Below are 24,853 nucleotides of genomic sequence, written 5' to 3' on the forward strand. Positions count from 1 at the left end.
AACTTTTAAATACCCTTTGGTTCTTTCTTTACTTTTATCCTCCTCCAAATTATTAGTCACTAAGCTTTGACAAACTCTTTCAAATGTTCCCTTTTTCTCTGTCTCACAGTAGACCCCTGCCCAGACAGTCTTCTTGATTTTTCTATCTCCATTGTTTCCAAACAGAACTTCCTCAGAGAAGCCTCACAGGACTTTCCTTCCCATTTAATTGAGGCCTGAGTAATCTTCTATCATATCTTTTTCTTCTCTTTAGCTATAACTTTATATGTTTTTGCTAAGTCAAATGTCTCTTCCATCAGTCAATTAACACCATGAAAGAGGGACCATGTCTATTTTTTCATCATTGCCTTCTCAGAGCCTCACACAGTATCTGCCACAAACCATGGATACTAAATAAGAAATGAATGGATAATTATGAATGATTAATGTTCCTCCTAAGAACCTGTTATTTGTTTCTGAGTCACATTTTTCTTAAAGCATTAACATAAAATCATATACTGAATTCTCAAGTGCTGGGATTCATGGCATATTTACGCTGCCTCTAAAGAGTTTCAGAAGAAACTCTTTTCCAAAAAGTTTTATACACTTCAAGAGGACTTCCTTTATTTGAGAAAAAAACTGCCTAATCACAACCCACAATTTCCACATTATGCTAGATGAATAGGATTTTCCTATGCTTCAATTAATTGAGTCATCTTTCTTTTTACAAAGGAATGTGTCGTCAATAGAAGCATGATTGGAAGGTCCCGCACCCTCATATGAGTCAGTTGCGATTGTGCAGAGTAGTGGGGCTTACTCACGTACTCTGAAGAAAACTCTTACACACTGACTCGCTTCAAATGATTTGACCTTTTAGAGCAAAGTCACAAGAAATAGAGAGTGCGGCTTCCACCCGGCTAAGTTGTAGGTAGGAAATATTTGGCTCAGTAGATGAAAAAAGCAAAACATTTGCCATTCATGTTTGCAATGGTCAGACAATTCTCTACAACAAAAGAGACTCCCCCTTGCTCCAGGTCCTCCACCCCATCGCGATACTCAGGAAAGCTCCATTCCACAGAATGTCCTTTCCTAAATCACACCTTTCTCAGAACAGTAACATCAAAGTGTAACCTGAGTTCTGAAACACTGGGGTCCAGGGAGGTCGGGGGGAGGGGTGGGGGGAGAAGGTTTTAAAGGTTTGGACATAAAATGGAAGATTAATAATATAGGAAAATTAGCCTAGTCCTCTTCAACTTAAAAGATATTCTCAGCTACTGTGCTAAATAAGAAAACAAAAAATAACTTTTCAATCTAGAAAGGTATGTAAACACTTCTGAGTCATTTTTATTTCCTTCCAAATAAAAAGAAAATATTAAAAAATAATGCTACACATATTCCAGTTTGCCCATCTATCTCTTTGGAATATAGTCCACAGTATAGCACATTACCACCTTGTTTTCTACTCTGCTTTACATAACAGTAATTATAGTAGCTGACATTTCTTGTCATACAACATAATAAGTGCTTGTGGTATTAATTTAATTTACAATTCCAGTGTCTTTTTAAAAACAAACCAGTATTATCTCAAATTTTCACCCAAGGACTAGTTTTCAGAACTTTTTGGTATCACATCCATTTTTCTACCTCCAACAAATGGTGGGAATTGTGTTTTAAATTCCTATCTGTCTGGCTTGAAAACTCACCTTCCTGGTTATCTAATACAGTAGCTTCACAGGAACCAATTCCTAAACCATGGGTTCTACATGGTTTGGCCTTTAGTAGAGTCCTGAGTCACACAAAGTATTTGTTTTTAATTGCAGTTTTCAGAGGCAGACAGTAATTGATCCTATTGTAACCCTCACTTTACTTGTATCGAGTTGGCCCTTTGAAACCATGCAGTGACTCCATGGGGAAAAGACAGAGGAATCTGCTCCCATGAAGCTTGAGATCATCTGAGGTCATTCTGTTCTGTCATCTCGGTTGCTATGCACTGGGAGCAACTCAACTGTGCTCAACAACAACAATAACAACAACCTTGCCAGGTAAAGTCACAGGGGGCCACAAATGGTTAACCCACCTGCCAACCTCAAGGTTGGTGGTTCTAATTCACCCTGAGGTTCCTCATAGAAAAGGCTGGTGGTTTGTTTCCAAACAATCAAACACTGAAAACAGTAGGACTGACACACAGTGATTCCTTAGAGCAAGAACTGATTCCATGGCTACAGGCTTGTGTGCCAGGTACTTGAGGCAGCAGTGATAAACAGAAGTGTGAAAAAGAACCCCAGTTCTCACGTAGTGCATGACCTAGCTTTTCAACATGGTATCCCAGAAAACATATCAGCACCATGGTTTTAACATAGGACGCACTTTGATCTTAAAATGGTTTGATCACTATTCCCAAGAATTCTTCATAATCTGTTAATTTAGTAATATTCAGATGTTTATAGTATTCTTTAATTTCCTACTTTTTTATTTGGTCCTCTAGAACAGGAGTCAGAAAACTGTGTCTCCCAAGTCCTATGTGGTTTTTTCAGTACAAACATGTGGCTCTGAAGTAAAATTATACCAAAAAAAAAAACCCCAAGAATAATTTAGATAATAGTGATTTCATTTGTTTGGAAATATGTATCTTTGGCTCTTGATTGGGTTTTTAATTGTTGTGAGGGACAGGATTGGCTCTTTCATGGAAAAAGTTTGGCAATCCCTGTTCTAGAAAGAAGCCCTGCTTAAATTAACCTGAACCTACGGACAATGACTAATTTATTTAATTTATATTGACATGCACATTTGTCAGTTAAACAGGCACGCGAGCACACACTCACGTGCACACCCTCATTTCTAGATTGGATTTGCAGTGGCTTGTTAGTTAATTTAAGAATGTCTTAGCTGGTTGCTCTTAGCAACAGTCTTTAGCAGTTCTGCCTAGGTGGTCAGAACATCTGAAAGGGTACAAACCATTCGAACTAGATCAGCTAACAATAATGGAAAATAAACTCATTTCAACTTCACTTGAAAGGAGTTACCTAGGGATGGGCAGTTTTAGTTTAATCTGGATGGACACGCTGACAGAGCTGAAAAGCTTGGCATACCCATGGGGATTTTTGAGTAGTGATGGTCTACTCTCCCTGGACTACTCCTGGCTAGATGCTGACAGCGAACTCAGAATCAGCGCGCTGAGCATGCCAGGTTCCTGTGGTAGCGTGGAGCCAGACCTCTCTCTTCCTGTGCAATGCACGGCGAGTAATTCCCGACAGTTCAATGGGTCGGCTCCATTATGGACACGAGACAGTATATCTGGATTTGAGATCCTCACACTTGCAAGTTAGTGTCAGGCTTCCAACTGCAAAAGCAAGACAAATCTATTCCAGCTATTGGGTAATCATAAGTGGCTTTGAGACAGATTTGAATTAATTTGTAAACATTGTTGTATGGGGCTTATGTTTATTCACGTATCCACTCAGTACTTCAGCACGTAGTTACTAACCAACTTCCAGGAATCAGATTTGGGGCTCAGTATGAGGGGCTGAAGAATTCATTTATCTGTTCATTCAAAATATAGTAATTGAATAACTTGATTTCCCATTCTGTTCTCACCAAGGAGAGTTTAGTAAAAATTTTATCCAAATAATAATACCCTAAAAATCAAAGCATGATAGGTCTCACGATAAAAGAGGCAGGGGAAACAAGGTTTATTTAAAATTAAACGTTCTATTTGAAATTAAACTAGATATCAAAAGTTTAAATAATTAAATATACATAACGAATCAAACATAAAATATTTATTCATTTACCACACGAATAGTTATTAAACCTTTATTTTTCTTTCCAAAAAACTAAACCCACTGCCCTTGCGTTGATTCCGACTCATAGCAACCTTACAAGACAGAATAAAGCTGTCCCTGTGGGTTTCTGAGACAGGAGTAGAACATCTCTTCCTTCTCCCCAGAGCAGAGAAAATATAATCCACTCACCACCTAGACTCAGACTAATAGCTCGAGGTTCAAGATGTTAAATTCCAGCCTTTGGTATCTCATGGTATTTAAAGCCTTTTTGCCTTATTGCTGAATATGTTCAAATAAGCCCATGACTCCCTGGGAGCTGAGAGCACAGTGGTGACATGATTATGTTCCAGGTGGAGGTGATACAAGGGACAACTAACTGAAGGATGAAGCAGAGATTAGCCATATATTGAAAGACCTTTGATCTTTCCTGTACTCAGAAGAGCCCATCTCATCGTGAACCACTGGGCAGGGGTAGAAGGGGATAAATATTTAATTTATTTCCTAGGTAAACAAATAATGTTCTTGTAATATTGGTAAATTGAATGTTTATGTGCAAGGTAACACATTTGTGGAAAATGGAATTAAAAGGTAATGAAATTTGCCCATGAACTTTTTGAAAGTTCCCACGCAATCATTCAATGACAGTACAAAGGGCTATCTGCAGAACTCAAAGCATCTCTATATAGACACAGATCTTTCAAGCTCTGCATCGGCAGGCCATAGGCAAGGAAAGAACTGCAAGGCAACTCCGTGTGTCGCGATTACTCTTTGGAAAGCAAGTGACTACACACAGACTTTGTGCGCAATCTCATTACTGTTTTCTAAATGGCAGACTGGAACATCTTGATAGATCACCACACTTTAATATGGCTTGAGGCCAAATGGAACTGGGTCTCTGATGGATAATGTAAGTATCTTCAAAACCACTGCCGTCTGCACCACGCTGTGGCATACAGAAATCATTCTACAAGGTCTGCATCCCCACGCAGGGAGCAATCTTGATCTGTACCGAGTCAAAAGGGCTGAAACTTGGAACACCAATTTAAGGCCATTCATTATCTCTTGTTTAAAAACTGGTTGTCTCGGGATTGAGCTTGCTGCACAGATATTCACAGGTTGCATCAGTAAGAAATTAAGAGCCAGTCAGGGTGCTGTACAGCACTGATGATGAAACACAACTTTCCTCTAGTCCTTTAATGCTTCCTCTCCACCCCCTGTCCCACTATCATGACCCCAATTCTACCTTATAAATCTGGTTAGTCCAGAGCATGTACACGGGTACAGATAAGTGCTGGAAACAGGGAATCCAGAACAGATAAACCCCTCAGGACCAAAATTGATAGTAGCCATACCAGGAGGGGAAGGGGAAGGGGAAAGTGCAGGGAGAAAGGGGCAACTTGTCACAGTGATCTACACATAACCCCCTCCCTGAGGGACAACCAAAAAGTGGGGAAATGGAGACATCGGTCAGTGTAAGACATGAAAAACTAATAATAATTTATAAATTATCAAGGGTTCATGAGGGAGGGGGAAGGGAGGGGGAAAATGAGGGACCGATACCAAGGGCTCAAGTCAAAAGAAAATATTTTGAAATTGATGATGGCAACAAATGTATAAATGTGCTTGCACAATGAATGGATGGATGGATGGATTGTGTTAAGAGTTGTACGAGCCCCAATAAAATGATTTTTAAAATAAAAAGTAAAAGAAATTAAGAAAATGAAAGCATCGTTAAATGTAAAGAGGATAAACTGAGTAACAACCACAGGCAGTCTAGGGTTGGCCAAAGATCCCTTTCTTAAAACATAACTTTAAAAGATAACTACTTTTAGAATGTTGTCTAAATAGCCCTGGTAACCACCTTGCACTATGAACAAGATCAAGATGTGGGAGTCTCCTGACATTGTCATAAAAAGCCACCACAAGAAGGGAAGTCCTGCATGCAGCAAAATACAGAATGTTAAATGGGTATTAAAGATTTTGGAACATCTGGATATGCTATGGTAAAGGAAACTCTTTAAATTCGTTCCTTTGGGTCAGAAAATTTGGGAATTGCCTTTCTAAATCTTCCTGAGTGGAATAAAACATATGCTTAAGAATTACCCGGGTCTAGCAAACACAGGCACCGAAAGCAAATTCTTTGGTTTTGGTAATAGAAAACTGATCTCTCCAGAACCAAATTTATAAGTGATTATTCTGTATCTCTCTAGAACCCGAGAAAGCCAACCATCTAAGCATCTCTACCCAGAGATTAAACTTTTAGTTCCTCAAAGATATATTTGGGTCCACAACTCTCCACGGGGAAGCAGCACAGCTTTTGCCACATAACATACAAACACGTCTTGAGTTTCCAGGCTTGCCACCAAGGACATAAATAGCTTATATTTGCACCAGATATGAAATAGATTCAACAGGAAGTAGAAAGGAGAGATCCGGGCCTGGATCTTTACAGTAGGACATGAAAGAATGACAGGTCAATTTGATGTGACTTAGTATGCAGTTTCCAAGACAATGTACTCAGCTCTCTTGGCCCCTGACGACTCAGAGAGGTAGCACGCACTGATTTTGATCACGAAATGAGTGCTCGGAGGGAAAACACCGATGCTCTCGCTACTCGCGGGAGGATACCAGAAATGTCTTGTTTCCAGACTTTGGAAGCAGGCCCAGGTCCTAAGGAGGGACAAACCAGAAGAAAGACATGCACTAGGCTTGTAGTCAGAAACCTGGGTTAACACCAATTCCATCACTTACACCCTTTGCCACCTTGAGTAAGACAATGGAGTATTTATGGGCTGGATTCGAAAGGGACATTAAGGAATATCTACGTTGGCTCCAGGTAGTTATTTCTCACCTAAATAATATCCCAGAGAGGTGGCCATCGGGCAAGAGCATGTCTAGTGAAGAGAATTAGACATGTGGTATCATTTCTCCATATGTAAAATACCAACCACTACAGGTATTGTTGCTGTGGGACGAAAGATCACTATTTTTAGAATGGTGTCTAAATAGTGCTAATCATCCTCTTGCATGAACATGGTCACGATGTGGGAGTCTGCTGACATTGTCATAGAAAGCCACCACAAGGAGGGAAGTCCTGCATGCTGCAAGCAAAGACACACTCCCACCCACCCCTGAAACCTCATGGCCACCTTCAACTACGATCCATATTGGAATTTAATTTGTTATTTTACAGGGAGAACAAAGTTGCAGTATACATAAGGCTGGTTTCCTATTTCCCTACACATTCCAAGATAAAAATTCAAAACCCCAGTGCTCTGGAGGATGCCTGCTCTCCCTTTAGCCCAAACAGGCATCCGGTTTCTACAATAAATGAGATCATAGCATTCCCACTCAGACGCTGTAGATAAGAACCTGTCAGCATTTTCATTATAAAAACCCTTTTCTTCTCTCTGTGTTGAGAGACCAACCATAGCAATTTGCTGGGGAAATAGCTCCAGCAAAGGGCAATGCACCAGGCTCAACCATGGAGAGAAAATGTTTTCATTTTACAGAACTCCAGAAAGGGTTCTATTGGGATTAGGCAGGCTGCAAAATTCCAAGAAGCAATTCTTTCTCATCGTCAGTTTGACTTTTAAATGCATAGAGAAAGTAAGGTTTGATGATATTTAAAACACGATTTTTAAGGTACCAGCTGTTAGGGAAAGAGCTTTCTGAAAACCTCCAGGCACAAATACCTCTGGTAACAAGTTTTCAAGCAAATATACTCCTGCATCTGTGCGCACATGGAAGCGGCTTTGCAGGTCGGGGACACCCTCTCAGACACTCTCTGAGGGGAAACACTGAGGGATGGTTATCCCAGCACTAGTTCAAACAGGACAAACAATAGCACAGGAATAACGAGCTAGGGAGACATCCCAAACCAGTGGGACCGAAGAAGGAAACTAAGGCCTCAATGAAAACAAAGCTCTCAGAACTGACGTCACACAAACGGAGATGTTTTGACAAACAGATGCCATGTCGGAAGATGCACTTGCCTAGAAATGTGGAAGGCGGCTCCCTGGCAAAACGTGCGATCCATATTTGCTTTCACCCCAACGGCAGGTAACCCAACAGAATGAGGAAGTTATTGAACAACAGTAGTGATATCAAACACAAATGAAATTTCGTCATTTTGAATTGAAAACTTGAAAAACAGTTGTCACTGTACATTCAGAGGGAACAGCCGGAAAGTCAAGATGCTGTACCACAAGAAGATGATGTACCACGAGACAATGTCAGATGACTCTTGAATTAAAGAAAATCCCAGAAAGATGTTTACCTGTGATAAAAATTGTGTTAGGGTGGGGGTCTGGCCTCTGACTTCACTAAGGGGAAGAAGAATCGAACTCAACACCAAGCCAAGGCCAATTCCTATGCTCCACCAGCCAACCTTTTTTATTATTATTTTTTGTAAACCAATTCTGACCTGCACTGTCCCTTCCAACGTATAATCTGCTTCTCTGCTGGGTTCAAGAATTGACTGCAGTGATCACACAGAACTTACAGACTATATTCATGATGGCAAGATTTATTCGGGAAGTTAACATGTTACAAGCCAGTATCAGCAATGCTCAGGAGACAGTTTTTTTTGTTTTTTTTCCAGTCAGATGTGTCTCTTCTTAGCTGGGCCCATAGGCAGGCTTCTCCTTGGCTCTTTGCCTCTGTCACTCAATCCCTTAAACCTTGTCCTGTGCAGGCAAGGTAACTAATCTTTCAGTATTGTTGATACATGTTCAAAAAGACATGCCACACTGCCGTAAGCCTCAGCATGAAGTCACGCAGCTCTAACTCCATGGGTCGGCAAACCTCAATCCTCTGATTAGGTGCCTAGTGGTACCCAACTCCATGAAAGAACCTCCTGCCCAAAGGCCCGCAGCTTTACTAGCTCTACAGTTAGGAAGCCAACTGTTCTGGTGAGAGCTCTCTGCTGCTGCAGCAGCTGCTGCTGCAACAGCTGCTGCTGCTCAACCTCTCCTTTAGCACCACCGTTTTCATCTCCTGGATTGAGGAAGCTCAGTTTGCAGGGATCTCCGGACCACAGGATGTGCTCTACTCCTGGCTCCTCCATTCCTGCTCCCGACATGGCTTATACTCAGCGACGTGGCCAAATTGACCAATTCCCACATCAGACGTCCAATTTTCTATCATCACAATTGACGCTGATAACACTCTGAAGTATATAATTCTATCAGCATCTTTCCCCACCTTCTCTTACACAGACCAATATGCATGATTGTTTCGTGGGAGCCACAAACACTGCCACTGGAAAAGCCAGATCAAGTGATTGCCCCACCCCATCTCTATGTTATTGACTTTGCAAATACATTCAACGATGTGTTTCATAACAAATAATATATAACTTTACAAAGAATGTAAAACCCAGAACACTTCATGGTGCTCATGAGGAACATGAATATAAACCAAGAGGCAGTTGTTCAAATACAGGGAGCTACTGTGTGGCTTAAAATCAAGAAAAATGTATGCCAACTGGGTGACCATTCATTATTTGTATCCAAACTCTGTGCTGAGCAAATAATCTGAGAAGCAGGACCATATGAAGAAGGACATGCATCAGATTTGGAGCATCACTGACACTTGCAATATACATATGACACAACTTTGCTTGCTGAGCGTGAAGAAGACCTGAATCACTTACTGATGAAGGCCAAATGCTACAGCCTTCAGGTATGGATTGCATCTCAAAATGAAGAAAGCAGACGCCCTCACATGTGAACAAATAGTGATATTATACATGGTATGAAGATCAAAGTTGTCAAGCCTTTCATTTTACTTGGATCCCCAATCAATGCTCCTGGAAGCAGCAGTCAAGATTTCAAAGATGTGTTGCACTGGGCAATTCTTCTCCACAAGACCTCTTTGAAGGGTCTGAGCCAAGCCAGGCTATTTCAATAGCCGTGTATACCTGTGCCTGCTGGGAAACTAATACGGAAAACCAGAGAACTGATGCCTTTGGATGGTGATGTTTGTGAACAATATTGAATCTATCGTGGACTTCCAGAAGAAGTCAATCAGGATAAGGGTTATCTATTTGGTAGCTAACTACAAGGTCAGTACTTCAAAATCATGGAAGAAAGGCAAGGCTTTTTACTTCCATAAAGAGTTACAGTCTCAGAAACTATAGATTATTAGACAAAAATGACCTACCAGTGATTACATGTCCAGATATATTAATTGATTACCAAGTCAACGTATTAAGGCAATGTCTATACTAACTTTCTGGAAACACGACTTCTAGGAAGTTTCTAACAGGAGGGGTTCTCAAAGACAAACTGTCAAAAGGAAAATACCAAACACATTAAAGCAGGATAATCAAAAGACAGACCCATTGCCTTCAAGTCAATACTGACTCAGAGGGAAACCCCTGTGGGTTTCCACACTGTAACTGTTTACACGCATAGAAAGTCCTCTCGCCTATGAAACTGTTGATGCTTTTGAGCTGCTGAAACAGATACATACTATTTATATTTTTGTTTACTTTTTCATTTCATAAATATTTATGGAACACCCATTTATTCATTAGTTTCACAAATATGTATTGGCTTTATCCCATAAAGCAGGCACAATTTTATTTAATGAATCTGGTAGTTACTGTATCCGAAATGAAAATGACATGGTGCCTGCCTTTAAGGAGTTCTCAGCTTCAAAGGGCAAACAGAGCAAGTTAAAAGAATGCATCGCTGAATATTGCAAGTAAGATGTTATCTTAAGGACACTCAGGGAGAAAGAAGAGTCTCTTCGGTAAATGGTGTTGGCAAAACCGGACTTCCACAATGCAAAAATATAAATCAGGATCCTTGACTTACACCATACACAAAAATAAATTCAAATGGTTTAAAGACCTAACTATGGAAACTAAAACCCTATGATTTTTAGAAGAAAGCAGGGGCGGCAGTGTAAGTCATAGCTTTCAGCCATGAATTATCTAATATAATAACAAAAGCACAAGCAGAGACAAAAAACAAGCAAGTAAGACCTCATATAAACTAAAAATGCTTATTCATCAAGAGACCACCAAAAAAGTGGAAATACAAGCTACCGACTGGGAGAATGTCTCCAGGACCATATATCGGACAAGAATCAAATAATCAAAATATACACACATATAATACTTAAACAAACCAACAACAGAAAGATGAATACCCATTCATAAAATGGGCAAATGACAAATAGATGATTCACCAAAGAGGACATTCAAATGGCCACCAAATGCACAAAAAGTTGCTCATCATCTTTAGTTATTAGATTGATGAAAATTAAAACCATAATGAGATATTATTATTCTACTAGAATGGCAAAAATAATCATTTTTTAAGCCCAACAAAATGACAAATAATTACAGTCAATGGGGATGTAACAAACTTGGAACTTGTCTATTGCCAGTGTAATGCAAAATCACACAATCACTGGGAAAAATAGTCTGGTAGTTTCTCAAATAACCAAAAATGGAATAAAAATTTGACCCAGAAATGCCACTCATAGGTATGTAACCGAAACACTTGAAAACAGAAACTCTAAAAGAGAACTCTTTACCAATGTTCCTGCAGAACTGTTCACAGCAGCCAAAAGGTAGAAACATCTAAATGCCCATCAACAGATGAATGGATCAACAAAATGTGGTACAGATGTACGTACTGTCAACTACAAAAGGAACTATTACATGAATCCACTTACAGGAGAAGAAAAGCAAATTTATAGAGACCAACGTTTATTGTTATTAGTGGTAAGGAGGGGCAAGAGGGCGAGGGAAAGGAAGGTCAACAGTTACAGCAAAAGCCACATTGATTAAGGGTAAGGCTGCACATCAGATTATTGTAGCTGTCAATAAATTGTATACCTGTAAAAAGCAGAATTGGCAAAACTTGTGTGTCAGTTATACTTTGAACAATCAGGAAAAAAATCAGTAGCTGCTGAAAATGCCATTTATATCCCAATAGCTCATGAGATTTGGCTTCTTGGTTCATAATTTCATGAGGCTCAGTAAATTGTCTAAATGATGTGTTCGGACTCCTGCTGCCCTTCCTAGTTCATTGCACAGCATCCCTTGAAAGTTGCATCCCATTCCCCACTGGTCCCGTTCACATGAATGGCAGTCAGTGGATGAAGGAGGGCATGATGTGTGTGGCCAATTGCTCCCATAAATAACTGTTCCTTTGTCATGAGACAAAGACCATCTCGATGGTGCCTGGCTGCCGTTCTTGATAATTTTGGTAAAAGAGTCCATGGAAGGGTCTGATCTAATGGTGGGGGGATACAGAATAGGGTTTAGGATTCTCAGACTATAGACTTTCTGAGTGAATAAGTACCTGAAACTATTGGCCATGGGATAGGCTTTAAAACACAAACCTCAAAATGCCTGAGGAAGTCCTCTTAAGTAGAAACAGTAATTTAGCTTAACTAGAAAAAACTGCCTTGAGCTTTATGTTATTTTAAGAAGTATTTGTATGACCCAAATCGACAACAGCAGCTCAAAAGTATATGAGAACACGAGAGGGCAGTAAATCCAGGTTCACCAGGGAGGAAAAATTCAGGAAAGGGTGAGAATGGTTATACACTCAAAGAATAGAAGAAACATCATTAGGTTGTACATATAGAAACTGGTGAATAGGTACATGTTTTGAATATGCATTTTCAACAATGGCAAACTATTGATGCTACAGGAGTCCTGGGGCCAATTAAGTCAGAGGAATGAAAGAAAATTTAACTATATAAATTTAGGCACTCTCCCTACATAGTCATAGAAAACAAAAAGACTTCACCACCTATACAAAAATAAATCTGGGTGTTCTTAGGATCTTGAATTCTATGACAATACTCCTACTTGGGAACACGTGTTTTCATAGCTGTGTAACAACCTACATTATCATCGGATACATCTGGATGCCCCCTAAAATGTCAGCTACTTAAAAAAAGAGACTTAGAAGGAGGAAGTATACTTTGCCAAAGAGGACAAATTGAACCAAAGACCTATCTGTACAGCCGGCCTGGGAGGGACAGTCGGCATCTGCTTCACTCATTAGCTCATTTCCATTTCCCCTTTCTGGGTCAGGTGTTAGCTAGGTTTTCTAGGTTGTTTTCTTTCTCTCGTTTTTGGTGTTAATTATGTAAACGACAATAGTTTGCCTCTGTACCACAAAACCACTTCACTCGTGTGTTGGTAGGTTAGAGTATATCTTACCAGTTAAGGATTGGAATGTTCTTTGGCTTTAGATGGTTCTCTTCCACGTTAGATTGTTCATCCACAATATTCACCATTTTCATTCGCATCCATAGTGGAGTTAGTACAATAAAATAAAAAATAACTTGTGTGGAACATTTAGCACCTGTCAGGCACTGTGCTAAAAGTTTTCCTATGTGACATCTCACTTAATCCTGACAAAGGTCTTTCAAGGATAATCTTATTTTTTCCTACTTTTATAAACTGAACTTGTCAGTGTCTTTTATCACCTCAGTTCCCAGAACTCCTAGTTCATGGTGAGAGGTCATGAAGTGGGGGTAGGGGGGAGGGGAGAATACTAGTTAGCAATGAGGAGCTGTTGAATAAGTCACCCTCTGTCTGGGAAGATGAGCGCTTGAATCAAATCCCTCTCTTCCACAATAAGGCTGAGTCTTTGGGCAAGTGTGCTTTATAGTCAAAATGTTTGAAATTGATGCATTAGGGACACTTACAGAAATCCTCTATTGGAAGGTACCCTGGAAATGAAATATACTCTCTACACCTACACAGTCTGTTCAAATTCTGGTTGTTACTTAATATCTATGTGATCCCAGGAAAGGTGCTTAACCTCTCTGTTCCAGACACCTGATCTGTAACACTGGAGTAGTTAAAATATTCATCCAAAGGGCTGTGTGAGGATTCAGTGAGTTGATATTTCCAAAACATGTAGAACATGTTAGCATGTTGGCCTGTGAACTTCTTGCTAGTGTCAACAGTTGTCTCCTTAATATACCACTTTGTAATGTATATCTTGAAATTTTGGAATTTTGAAAACATATTATATATCTTTAATGTAATGTACATTAAAATTTTCATGAATTCCTATTAACTCAACATTTTAACCCCATTCACACAATAGTCTCATTAATAATTTCATAAATTAGAAGCAAACTATTTAAAGTTTGAGACAATTATGATATAGAAGGTAACTTGTAGCAGTACAAATTTAAATAGCACTTAAAAAATAAATGCAGCAATAACTACCATTGAGGGTCTTAAAATGCTCAAAACATTTGCTTTTTATTTCTAATTATCCAACTTATCCAAAGGAAATAATCAAAAATAATTCTCTAACATATTGACTGCATTTACTTTTTAGTAGAATAAAATTGGCCATAAAAACAACATATTCCAGATAAGGATAGTTAATGGTCACACAGTGAAGTATGCTGTCAAAGCTAATATTGATTTTTAACTAATCAAAATTCAAGCCGATGTGATAATAAAACTTCCCAAATCAAACTCACTACCATCAAGTCGATTCAGACTCGCCGCGACCGTATAGGACAGGGCAGGCCATAGAGACCCCGTCTCTCTCCTGCGGCACAGCTTGTGGTTTCAAACTGCTCACGTTGCGGTTCACAGTCCAACACAGAGGGCTGTTTAGTGGTAGAATAGTCATGCTTTAAAAATAAGCTACCTATGGTTCAACTGCAATTGTCCCAGCAGTGTCCATAATATACACAAGGCTATATCAAGTGATGCATCCTCTGGGGAGAGCCCCTCTTTTAGGACACACTTGACTATGCTTAGAACAACAAATGAACAAACAAACAAACAAACAAACAAAACACTTCCCTGCTGCAAACTCCTGTAGCAGGGAAAGGAGGAGGCCCACCCAGGAGGGCTAGAGGAGCCAGCTGCTACCAAGAGCTGTCCACTAGAAAAGTGCTGACAGTCCTCTGTTCTTGGGTGAGTGTAGGAGCACCCCCTGGAGGTGAGTATACCACAGCCCACTTTTTCGCTTTCTTTGCTGCCTTCCTTCCCGCCCGCCTCCCCTCTACACTTATGTCACTCTCCTTTCACATCACCCTGTTTTATTTTACTTCATATCCTCCCTACTCTTTGCTTGAGTATTGTGGTGATCAGAACACTTGTAAAATACCATGGGCAATAGATGTTTAATCAAATTGAACACATTCTCCTTTCCCTTTGCTCCCTGAACTCATTCCTTTCTCATTTTTCTTCCTCTATTTTCTTCCAGCTTAACCTCCTCTGTGCTCTTCCCCCTTGGTCTTTGGGGAGAGTCGTCATATTCTTAGAAGGAACTTTACCGTCAGTCAGATGATTGCTTCTTTGGGGGGTTGTTGTTAGATGCGATCAAGTCAGTCCCGACTCTTCGTGCCCCGATCAATGAACAACAGAACAAAACACTGCCCAGTCCTGCACCGTCCTCCCCATCATTGCTAGGTTTGAAAGCACTGCTGCCACCACTGGGTCAATCACCTCACTAAGGAGTTTCTTCTTTTTCTCTGACCCTCTACTTTGCCAAACACCATGTTCTTCAGAGACAGGTCATTTATGGCAACATATCCAAAGGATATGTGGAGTCTTGCCATTCTTGCTTTTAAGGAGTGTGACAAATCATACTTCAAGGCACCATTTCTTTTTCATTCTTTTCTATTCATGTTCCGGCTTTCACATGAGACAATTGAAAATACTGTGCTTGGGTCAGGCACACCTTAGTCCTCCACATGTCTCTTTGCTTTTTAATTCTTGGAAGAAGTATTTTGCAGCAAATCTTCCAAATTCAATACTGCAGGGGAAGTGAATTACTTGATATGGCTCTTCAAGCCAAATTATCTAACTTCCACCAAGCAACCATGAGTCTGTTCAGAAGGTGGAGGAAGTTACAGAGAGGAGTCACCTGTGAGTAATTATGCCCACATTCCCTGGAGTGCCATCCTACTGGTTACAAAACACGCCCTCTGCTACAAGAAAGGTCCGCCGTTCAAACCACCAGCCACTCCAAAGGAGAAAGAAAAATTTCTACTCCCCAAAAGAGTTACAGTCTAGGTAACCCAAGAGGTCTTTCTCTTCTCTCCTCTAGGGCCTCACTGAGTCAGAATCAACTCAATGGCAATGAGTTGTGTTGAGAGGAGCAAAGAGGGTGATCTCATCACTGGTAAGAGACAGAAGTAGAGTGCGTTCTCTAGACCCAGCAACTGGGTGCCTTTGCCTGAGCCTTCAGATTTTAGACTCAATAGCTTGGCTCAGCAGATAGACTGAATTAGTATGATGAAACGATACAACCTTGACATAAGCTATTGAGGGGAGGGAAGGATTAATGCAATGTTTAAACATCCAAGGAAAAATAGGCTTAAGGAATCCACAACATGTGGAACAACGTTCCTGATCCTGATCCATCAAATGAGATACTTGTCAGCGCCTCAGTGTTCAATGGTTTGTTTCAGTTGAGCTGGTAGAGCACGTGTTGAAATGAAATCACTCAATATTGCTCTTGTGTCTATAGTCTTTGTAACTTCTACCAAGTGACTAGGTGGAGCAAGCAAATAAAATGTAGAAAGTCTAGCTTGGAAACGGATTAGTTTTGCCATTCCATTGGGTATAAGTGTGAATTATCTCAGACGCAGAATAGAGAACTGCACGTCCATCAGGAAAGAATGCCCATCAGAAAGGTGCGTGCGAGATGTCCGGGTGAAGTGGTGCTTGCAGCAGACGTCCACAGACTAAGACCATACGACAGAGCAGAAGCTTCTCAGTCTACAGTCATAATAAAGCACAGTGCCTTTTGGCAGGCTACTCGCTTGCAGAGTGAGGGGTCCTTTGGGCATCTATCAGCACTACAGGGGTTTGTCACACTTGCCTGAGCAAGGTTGAGGCCAAGGAACTAGGTAGCTGAAAGCCCGTCAACATTGTTGAGAAGATCATGCTTCTTTGGACAAGAGGACTTTCTCCTTCACGTTTTCTGATCCTGACTTGTGGTAACCTGTTCATGTCCCTAATAAGCCTCCAAAACCATGAGGACTGCTGTGACACAGGACTGATGGTCAACCAGGAAGGGAGAGATTCATTACTCAAATATGAACTGCATTTCATTCACATCTTCCTTTTCAATTATGCAGAGAACAATATACTAGGAATATACAGAATATACAGAATACTAGGAAAAAGAATGGTCCAACTTTTGTTTTTTCAGCCTTGGGATTGTTAATGCCTGGAAAAGACAATAAAGGAGGGAACAAAACAAACAAACAAGAAGAAACACATGCAGGGCCTACTGTAGCTTCCAATATAGCTATGGAGGAGATAAAGGAGAGAGACCATAGATAGGGCAGGCCATGTACTCAGACTTAGAACTTAAACATTTGAAAGTGGAAAAAATGGAGTTTAGTGAAAGTAGAGGCGACGCATGGCTTCAGATAAGGGCCCAGGGCTACAGTGAGAAGAGCGGGTCTTTCAGCAGGTGTCTCCCTCTCCGTGGGAATCCATTTACATAATCAGCACCGACTGGTAATGGCATAAAGATGGAGGAAGGCGAGGGGTAACATAAAAGGCAAAACCAATTTGGAGCAAGGGAGTTTTAATTCTTATAATCATATCATGAGGACAGAAAGAACCACAGTGTGGATTAACTGTGTTCTATCTCCTTTCATACACTTACAATTCTTGTAGCAAAAGAACTGTTTCATACCTACATTGATATTTTAAGATGTTAAAGAGTGTTTGGGCTAGAAAATACACCCCAAGATTATATTTGCTTAAATAAATTGCTTGCCTGCCACGGTGCAGCAAAGGGTGACTGGGAGTTTGCTAAGTCATAAAATAAAATTATTTGGGTTCATGTCTTGAAAATTCAAATTCCTAAGCACACTTTAAGTCATTACTGGGTTTGAGATAATATGAACACACAGCTTTATTATTTTAAAAACAGCTACAGCCTGGCCTGCCCATGGACACTGTTTTAGACTTCATCAGACTAAATATCTTCCAGGAAATATTTGGAATGAGTAAATGTTTTATACATCCCTTACTGACATATATTTCCCCTTGAGTTATTTTCAATACTTATTTAAATTCTACTTACTCCCCCTGTTGATTCAGTGGGTTCCATGTTGGGCAGCTAACTGCAAGGTCAATGTTTCAAGCTCTCCTGCTGCTATGAAGGAGGAAGAGGGAGCTTTCTGCTCCTGCAAAGATTGACAGCCTGTGAAACCCACTAGGGCAATTCTACTCTGTTCTATAGGGTCAGAATTAGTTTGATGACAGGGAATTTGTTTTTGTTTTTCCAAAATATTAATTTAAAATCCTAGTTTAAATTTTTGTTAAAATAAAAAAGACTGCAATTAATATAGTCATTTATTATACTACTTAACTTTGAGACTATAGAACATAGTATTGTTCAAAAAAATGTACGGAGTGTTTTTGGGGTGTTCAAATAATATATGTTGATTAAATGGATCAGTGATATATAAACTATTATTTTTCATGAATTTTCATAAATCTACTTCAAATGTTGGTATGTTTTACACAAATATAGTACCTACATTCCGTATGAAAACTCAGTATGGGACAAATTATTAAGCTCATAGCAAAAATGAAAGATTTATCAAAAACCATATCCTCACAGCAACAGAGAGTCCTTCTAGCACTCAAGACCTTCCAAGTGAGATTTGAAAATAGCCAAGGTCATATAAAGTGTCAGTCATTTGATAAATGTCTATGTGCAAAGCACTGCATGTTCTTCTTTAAAGGACATTTCAAATGGAGGCATAACAACACACCATCGAACCGGTCTTGTTGTGACCATTTTACAGATGGATAAACAGAGACGCAGAGAAATCATATGTCTAGGAACTAGTATATTTGGATTTGGAAACAAGGCCGGTTGGTGGTGCAAGTTTTCCACATTATGTCCTACTGTGATCTATCAGATAGTGCTGATACACTTCTTCACTAGAGGCAGCTGAGAGCAGAAGCCTGTGACATCCTTTCCACATCTAAAAACCTAATTTAAGCACTGATGATCTCTAAGATCACATAACAAACAACCTGTAATGCACACACTTGTTAAATATTGTAATAATATTTGATAGTATTATATAGAGTTTTTAAGGGTCACTTACTAAATTATTTAGCTAAAAGGGTGGGATGCACCCTTTAAAATAAGTATTTTACTTTTAGAAGTAGCTGCTTTTACAAAGAATTTTTACACATTTAACTCACATGCAGTTTACTCGATTGTACATGTACTTTATGATATTGTAACAGTTACCACTCACAACGTGAATGGGGTATACCAGAGCACCAAAAGGAGGAGAAGCTAAAAAAAAAAAGGTAAACATGTGATTCTTTAGCATTATTATTTAAAATATTCTGGCAGTTATACTAATTCCCTCCAATATAGTCTGCAAATCAAGGGAAAACATAACAGCATAAAAGAAACTTCACTAAAAATGACCTTCCACAGGGCACTAACCCATCCAAGGGGAGGGTATTGTTTATATCTCCACAGGGAAAGAGTGACGAGACTTCAACCCAACCTGGTGCTCTAATATGTGAATATAACATACTGACATGAAGCAGGGAACTGATAGAGAGGACTGATAGGCTGGCCCCATTACCAACTAAATGGACGCCCCACCCCTCTCCCCAGAAGAATTTATTTCAGAGGACAGCACTGAAACTACAGCTCAAGGAGAGGGACATGTCTGACCAGAGCACACAGGAACAAACAAGGGGGGAGAAAAAAAACATCGAAGCACATCCTGGCCCACCAAGCCCTGAGGGCAATATTTCTGCTCAGAGCAGTCAATGCACAGAGAAGACCATAGGGCCAGCCCCATCATGAGACACTATGCTCCTCACTGACCCAGGGGGGTCCACAGGGGACCACAAGGAACAACACTGGAGATGCACAGTGGGAATTGTGCCCTCCCTGATCCCACCAAACTGAGGCGAGACGCTGGGGGCGTGCAACAGAGCAGCAAGGGGAGCAGAGCATTGAAGTCCCCAGGGAACACCAAAAATAGACTGTGGGGCCAGTTTGTGGCGCCCCAACAGACTCAACTGGAAAACACTCTTAAAGGACAACAAATAGACCTTGAACTATTTATAGGCTTTTCTTTTTTGCTGTTGTTGTTGCTATTGTTTTATTTACAATTGTTGCTTGGTTGTGCTCAGTTTAGTGTTTGTGCATATTGTTGTCACTGCATGTCTATCTGGATGGGATAGGCGGGATAAACAAGCCGGAAGAGAGAACAAGGGGAGGACAGTTCTGGGGTGCATGGGAGAGGGGGAGGTGGGGGGAAAGAAGTGAGTATTAATAAACCCAGAGACAAGGGGACAACTGAAGGGTATAAGAGGTCTGGTAGGACTTGATCAAGGGTAATATAACTGAGAGGAATTACTGAAACCCAAATGAAGGCTGAACATGAGAGAGGAAAGTAAAAGGAAATAGAGGAAAGAAGTAGGAGGCAAAGTGCATTTATAGAGATCTAAATACAGGCATGTACATATGTAAATATAGTTAAATATGATGATGGGTAAATAGATCTAGGTACATATATTTATAGTTTAGTATTAAGGAAGCATGGACATTGGGCCTCTACTAAAGTACTCCCTCAGCACAAGAACACTTTGTTCTAAACATCTGGCACTCAGAGATGCTCACCTTCCCGACAGGATTGCCGAAGACAAAGTGGGTGCACAAACAAATGTGGTGAAAACAGCTTATGTTGCCCAGCTATCAAAAGATGTATCATCTGGAGTCTTAATGGCTTGAAGATAAACAAGCGGCCATCTAGCTGAGATGAAACAAAGCCCATATGGAAGAAGAACACCAGCCTGTGTGATCCTGAGGTGACAATGGGATCACATCTCAGGCATCAGAGACCTAGAGCAAAATAATCATAATGTGATTGAGTGGAGGGAGTGTGGAATGGAGGTCCAAAGTCAATCAGGAAGCAATAGGCTATCCCCTTACAGAAGGGTCATGGGAGAAGGACGAGTGAGGGTGCAGTACAGCACCGATGAAACATACAACTTTCCTCTGGTTCTTTAATGCTTCCTCACCTCCCCCCAACTATCTTGACCCTCATTCTACCTTATAAACCTGACTAGACCAGAGCATGTACATGGGTACAGATCAGAGCTGGAAACACAGGGAACACAGGACAGATAAACTCTTTGGCATCAATATTGAGAGTAGCCATACCAGGAGGGTCAGGAGAAGGTTGGAGGAGAAAAGGGAACCAATCACAATGACCTACCTATAACCCCCTCCAGGGGGATGGACAAAAGACAAGTGGATAAAGCGAGACATCGGACAGTGCAAGACATGGAAAATAATAATAATTTATACATTATAAAGGGTTCATGAGGAAGGGAGGGAGGGGGAAGGAAGGGGGAAGTGAGGTGCAGATACCAACGACTCAACTAGAAAGACAATGCTTTGAAAACGATGATGGCAACAAATGTATACATGTGCTACACACATGGATGGATGTATGGATTGTGATAAGGGTTGTACAACCCCCCCAATAAAATGATTTTTTAAAAGAAGTGGCATGAAATATTTACTGTTAAATAAAAATAATCATCAACCTAAAAAAAAGAAAATGAGCTCCAAGGGTAGAATGCTTATTCAACAATATTCTCCACACCAATAGCTTATCTTATTTGATTATTAGCTCGTGTTTAATTTCCCTTGATAAATTATTCACCTTTGTTAACAATCATTTAGCACTGAAAAGCAATTCTCCGAAGAATACGGGAATGGATTTTACACAACCATTGCTTAGATGCTGCTGTAAAGGCAATTAGCAGTGTGTGCGTGAGGGGGGTGGTTGCAGGTTGTGGGTGTGTGGGGAGAAGCTAGGAAATTTGTTATTGGTGCTTTTCATTCATATTACAACTTTTGACAACAAAGAACTCACAAACCTCCAAGAACTCTAAAATCTCTTCAGAGGTTTCAACAAAAGTGCATCTAGTTACTCTTTCATATAATTTACATATATATATTTAAAGATTAGCAATTCAATCCCACCAGCCATACCACAGGGAAATGACATGGCTGTCTGTTCCCATAAAGAAGAACCATCCCAGAACCTCCGTGGAGCTGTTTGACTCTGTCCTATAGTGTTGCTGAGTTGGAATCAACTCCCTGACAGTGGGTTTAGGGTTTAGTTACAGGGCTGTTATTGGATTACTATGAGTCGGATTCAGCTTGAGGGCACAGAGTTTTATGGGTTAAAGTACAGCCTATCATGTTGTATGGAAAATCATAAATCTCAGGTAGTAACTGCACCGTTAAATGCTTTTATGAATGACATCAGTGCTGAATGTTAGAGCTGGAGGCAATCTCAGATGATAACATCCACTCTTCTCAGAGGCCCATGGAAAGGATTCTCTAGGTACAGTTAGTAAGAGACTCACCATCCTGACTCCCAATTATCCCATTACGCCTACACCTGCTCTGAACTCTATGAAGTTGAATAAGTATATTTCATTAACTTTACTGCCTCAGGAGCTCGCCAGCTGTCCAATCCAGTCTCTGATGTTCTCCCTCAGCATAACAGAGATGGTGTGATTTTTATTTACTTATAAAAATTATCTCCCTGTTTTTACAAACAAGGTTCTCTTTCCTTAGAGAGTCACCAAAGTGGTGACCACACCAAATGGAAGCAACCCTTCTGCTAAAGAGGTGATTTCCCCACAGAGTGACCCCATCTCTCTCTCACTGCCATTGAGTCCCGGGAACTCAGAGCAACCCTGCTAAAGACAGATTGGAAATTCTCCGCAGGGTTTCCAGGCTGTTATCTGTACAGAAGCAGAGTGCCACATTCCCCTCTGTGCAGCTGGTGGCTCCCAATCCCACCTTTCAGCAGAGCTCTCTAGCTGTTAAGCCGCCAGGGGTCCCAACGCGACTACAAACAATGTTTTCTAGGAGCAAGCTGTGGAACCCCAGCAGCTTTGCACACTGAAAGAAGTGGCTTGCACCCTGGAACAACTGGGGCCATGCAATCAGAGGATCCATGGGCTAAGACTTCAAATGCCGAGTTCTATGCATCTTTTTCTGAGGCTGTATTATTGGGGCCACCGGGAAAGCGCCATTGACATGCCCCAGACAGGAGCGATGAATGGTAACCTGCTTCACAAACCTTCAAACCTCATTTCCTTGAGAACGTCAAATACAGTTACACAAACCTGGGGTGGGACAGTTATTAGCGAGAAACTTCACTGAGTGTGCCACCTCTTGCTACGAACCTTGGTGTCGATCTCAAGTGGATTGTATAACCTTAGAGAAAAATATACAACTTGGGGGGGGGGAGTAACATGAGCCTAGATCCAGTTTTCGGTTTGATAAATAAAATAAATAAATACAAGAAGCTCCTCATGTCTCAAAACATCAAGTTGCAATCCCCTATGTTCAATGCAGCTCTAGCGACATGTACAACCCCAACTAACTGTGACCACGGTCCCCACGGTCCGAGCGGGTGGGGGCTCCAGGGTGTGCTAACCTAAGCCGCCACCAGCTCCCAGCTGAGCAGCCAGGAGCTGGCACCAGCCAAGCACAGCCAGAGATCCAAGCAAAGAGCTCCCTAAAGCGCCCCCCCTCCTAGGCGCCTCTGCTCTCGGGGTACATCAGCAACCAGGGTCTGGCACGACCGAGTTATCAAATCAAAATCGGACGCTGTAAAATCAGTGTGCCCCCAAACCCAGCCTGCTCTTGGAAAGGGCAGAGCAAGTCATTCTTTTTTTTGGTCACTCTCCCAACTGGCAGACACACATAAACAAACAACAAAAGGAACTGTTCGCTCGCGAGGGCTGGCGGCAGCATGCATGCAGAAGACATGAACCTCGTCCTACCTTGCATCCAAACATCAACGACAAAGTGTTGTTGGTGCAAGCAACTTTGCAGTGGCAAATCATTGGTGTCAAACAGTCAGGGTCCTTAAGAACAGGGGACATTCCTTCCGGGCTGCAGCAGTGGCAGCTCGCTGGGGGACCCCAACACGGTGCTCTCCTGGCACGTGGAGCGACAGCCTAGACTGAGCGGCCACTGCGACCGCAGCCCCCGGCGCCCAGAACAGCCATCCCAGCGTCTGGGTGGAAGCAACGCCGCCGGCAAGTACCAAGCGTCTCGGGGTCTCCCTTCCCTGGGGACCGAGGAGTGGGGGGGTGACAGAAGCAAGAAGGGGGTCCCCACCCCCCTATGGTGAATTTGGGCGAGGTAAAAAAATTGTTTTAATAAAACAAAAATAAAAGGAAGCGAGGCGCTGAGAGGAGGGTTCAGAGGAGGTGGGGCAGGATTCGCATGTAAAAGGATGTGCCCGCCTACTCGCTCCAGTCACACAAGATTGTCATGGGAGCTGAAGGGGCTGAAATGATTCCCTCTGAAGGGAAAGAAGAAGAGGAAGAAGAAGAAACCCTGCAGCTCTCGATCTGGTACAGAGCCAGTGGCTTGCTGCAATCCAGAGTCACCGTGGGGAGCGCTGGCTGGCAAGTGGAGTGGGAGGGAGGGGCCTACTGACGAGTGACCCAGCCCGTTGCGCGATCACTCCTCTGGGAGTCCCAGGAGCCCGGCCCAGATCCTCCCCTCGCAATCTGACCCCCAGACCACTTTGGGCCCTCTTTTGAACCTCTGAGACTGAGTTCCCTGGAGCTAAAGAGTCCTGCCCAGAACCCTGCAGGGAGCATCCTCCTCTAGGCTGACCCAGGAATGCCAGGAGAGCAGAGGTTAGAAACTTGGCTCCAAAGGGGTTGCTTGGAACCCTATGCCCTTGAATTCTGGGCCCGAATCTCCTCCTGTTCATACTAGGAGGGACCTCGGAACCAAGATTTTATCTGATAGACAATTTAAAAATTGAACAAGGAAGAGCCTGACTTCTTCCCAAGTTGAGCCTCCTCTCAGAGGCTCCTAAAAGCCCCAGTCGTTTGTATACTATTCTGGAAGTATGAATGATAAAACTGGTCGTTATATTATTGTTTCTTTGTCTTTTTTGGCGGTAGTGTTGTTTTTTACTGTGTTCATTTTAAGCTAAGCCTGTCCAAATGCAAACACAAATCAGCATGTGGTTGGCACAACTACCAAGATTGCTTATTGGAGAACAGC

General features: G+C 41.4%; 1 protein-coding gene across 2 annotated transcripts in view; it reads right to left on the minus strand.

The window, feature by feature from the left end:
* Nucleotides 1-24,853, minus strand: part of DLG2 (discs large MAGUK scaffold protein 2) — a 2,300,776-nt gene that overhangs the window by 1,287,430 nt on the left and 988,493 nt on the right. The window contains exon 1 of one of the 2 annotated variants that reach the window (XM_075548686.1): nt 23,608-23,709. The exons of the other annotated variant lie outside the window; for it this stretch is intronic. Coding sequence (XP_075404801.1) covers nt 23,608-23,709 — 102 coding nt within the window. Of the gene's footprint in view, nt 1-23,607; nt 23,710-24,853 lie in introns of those variants that run through there. 2 annotated transcript variants of the gene reach the window in all.

This window comes from Tenrec ecaudatus, chromosome 4 (assembly GCF_050624435.1).
Source record: "Tenrec ecaudatus isolate mTenEca1 chromosome 4, mTenEca1.hap1, whole genome shotgun sequence".
NCBI lineage: Eukaryota > Metazoa > Chordata > Mammalia > Afrosoricida > Tenrecidae > Tenrec > Tenrec ecaudatus.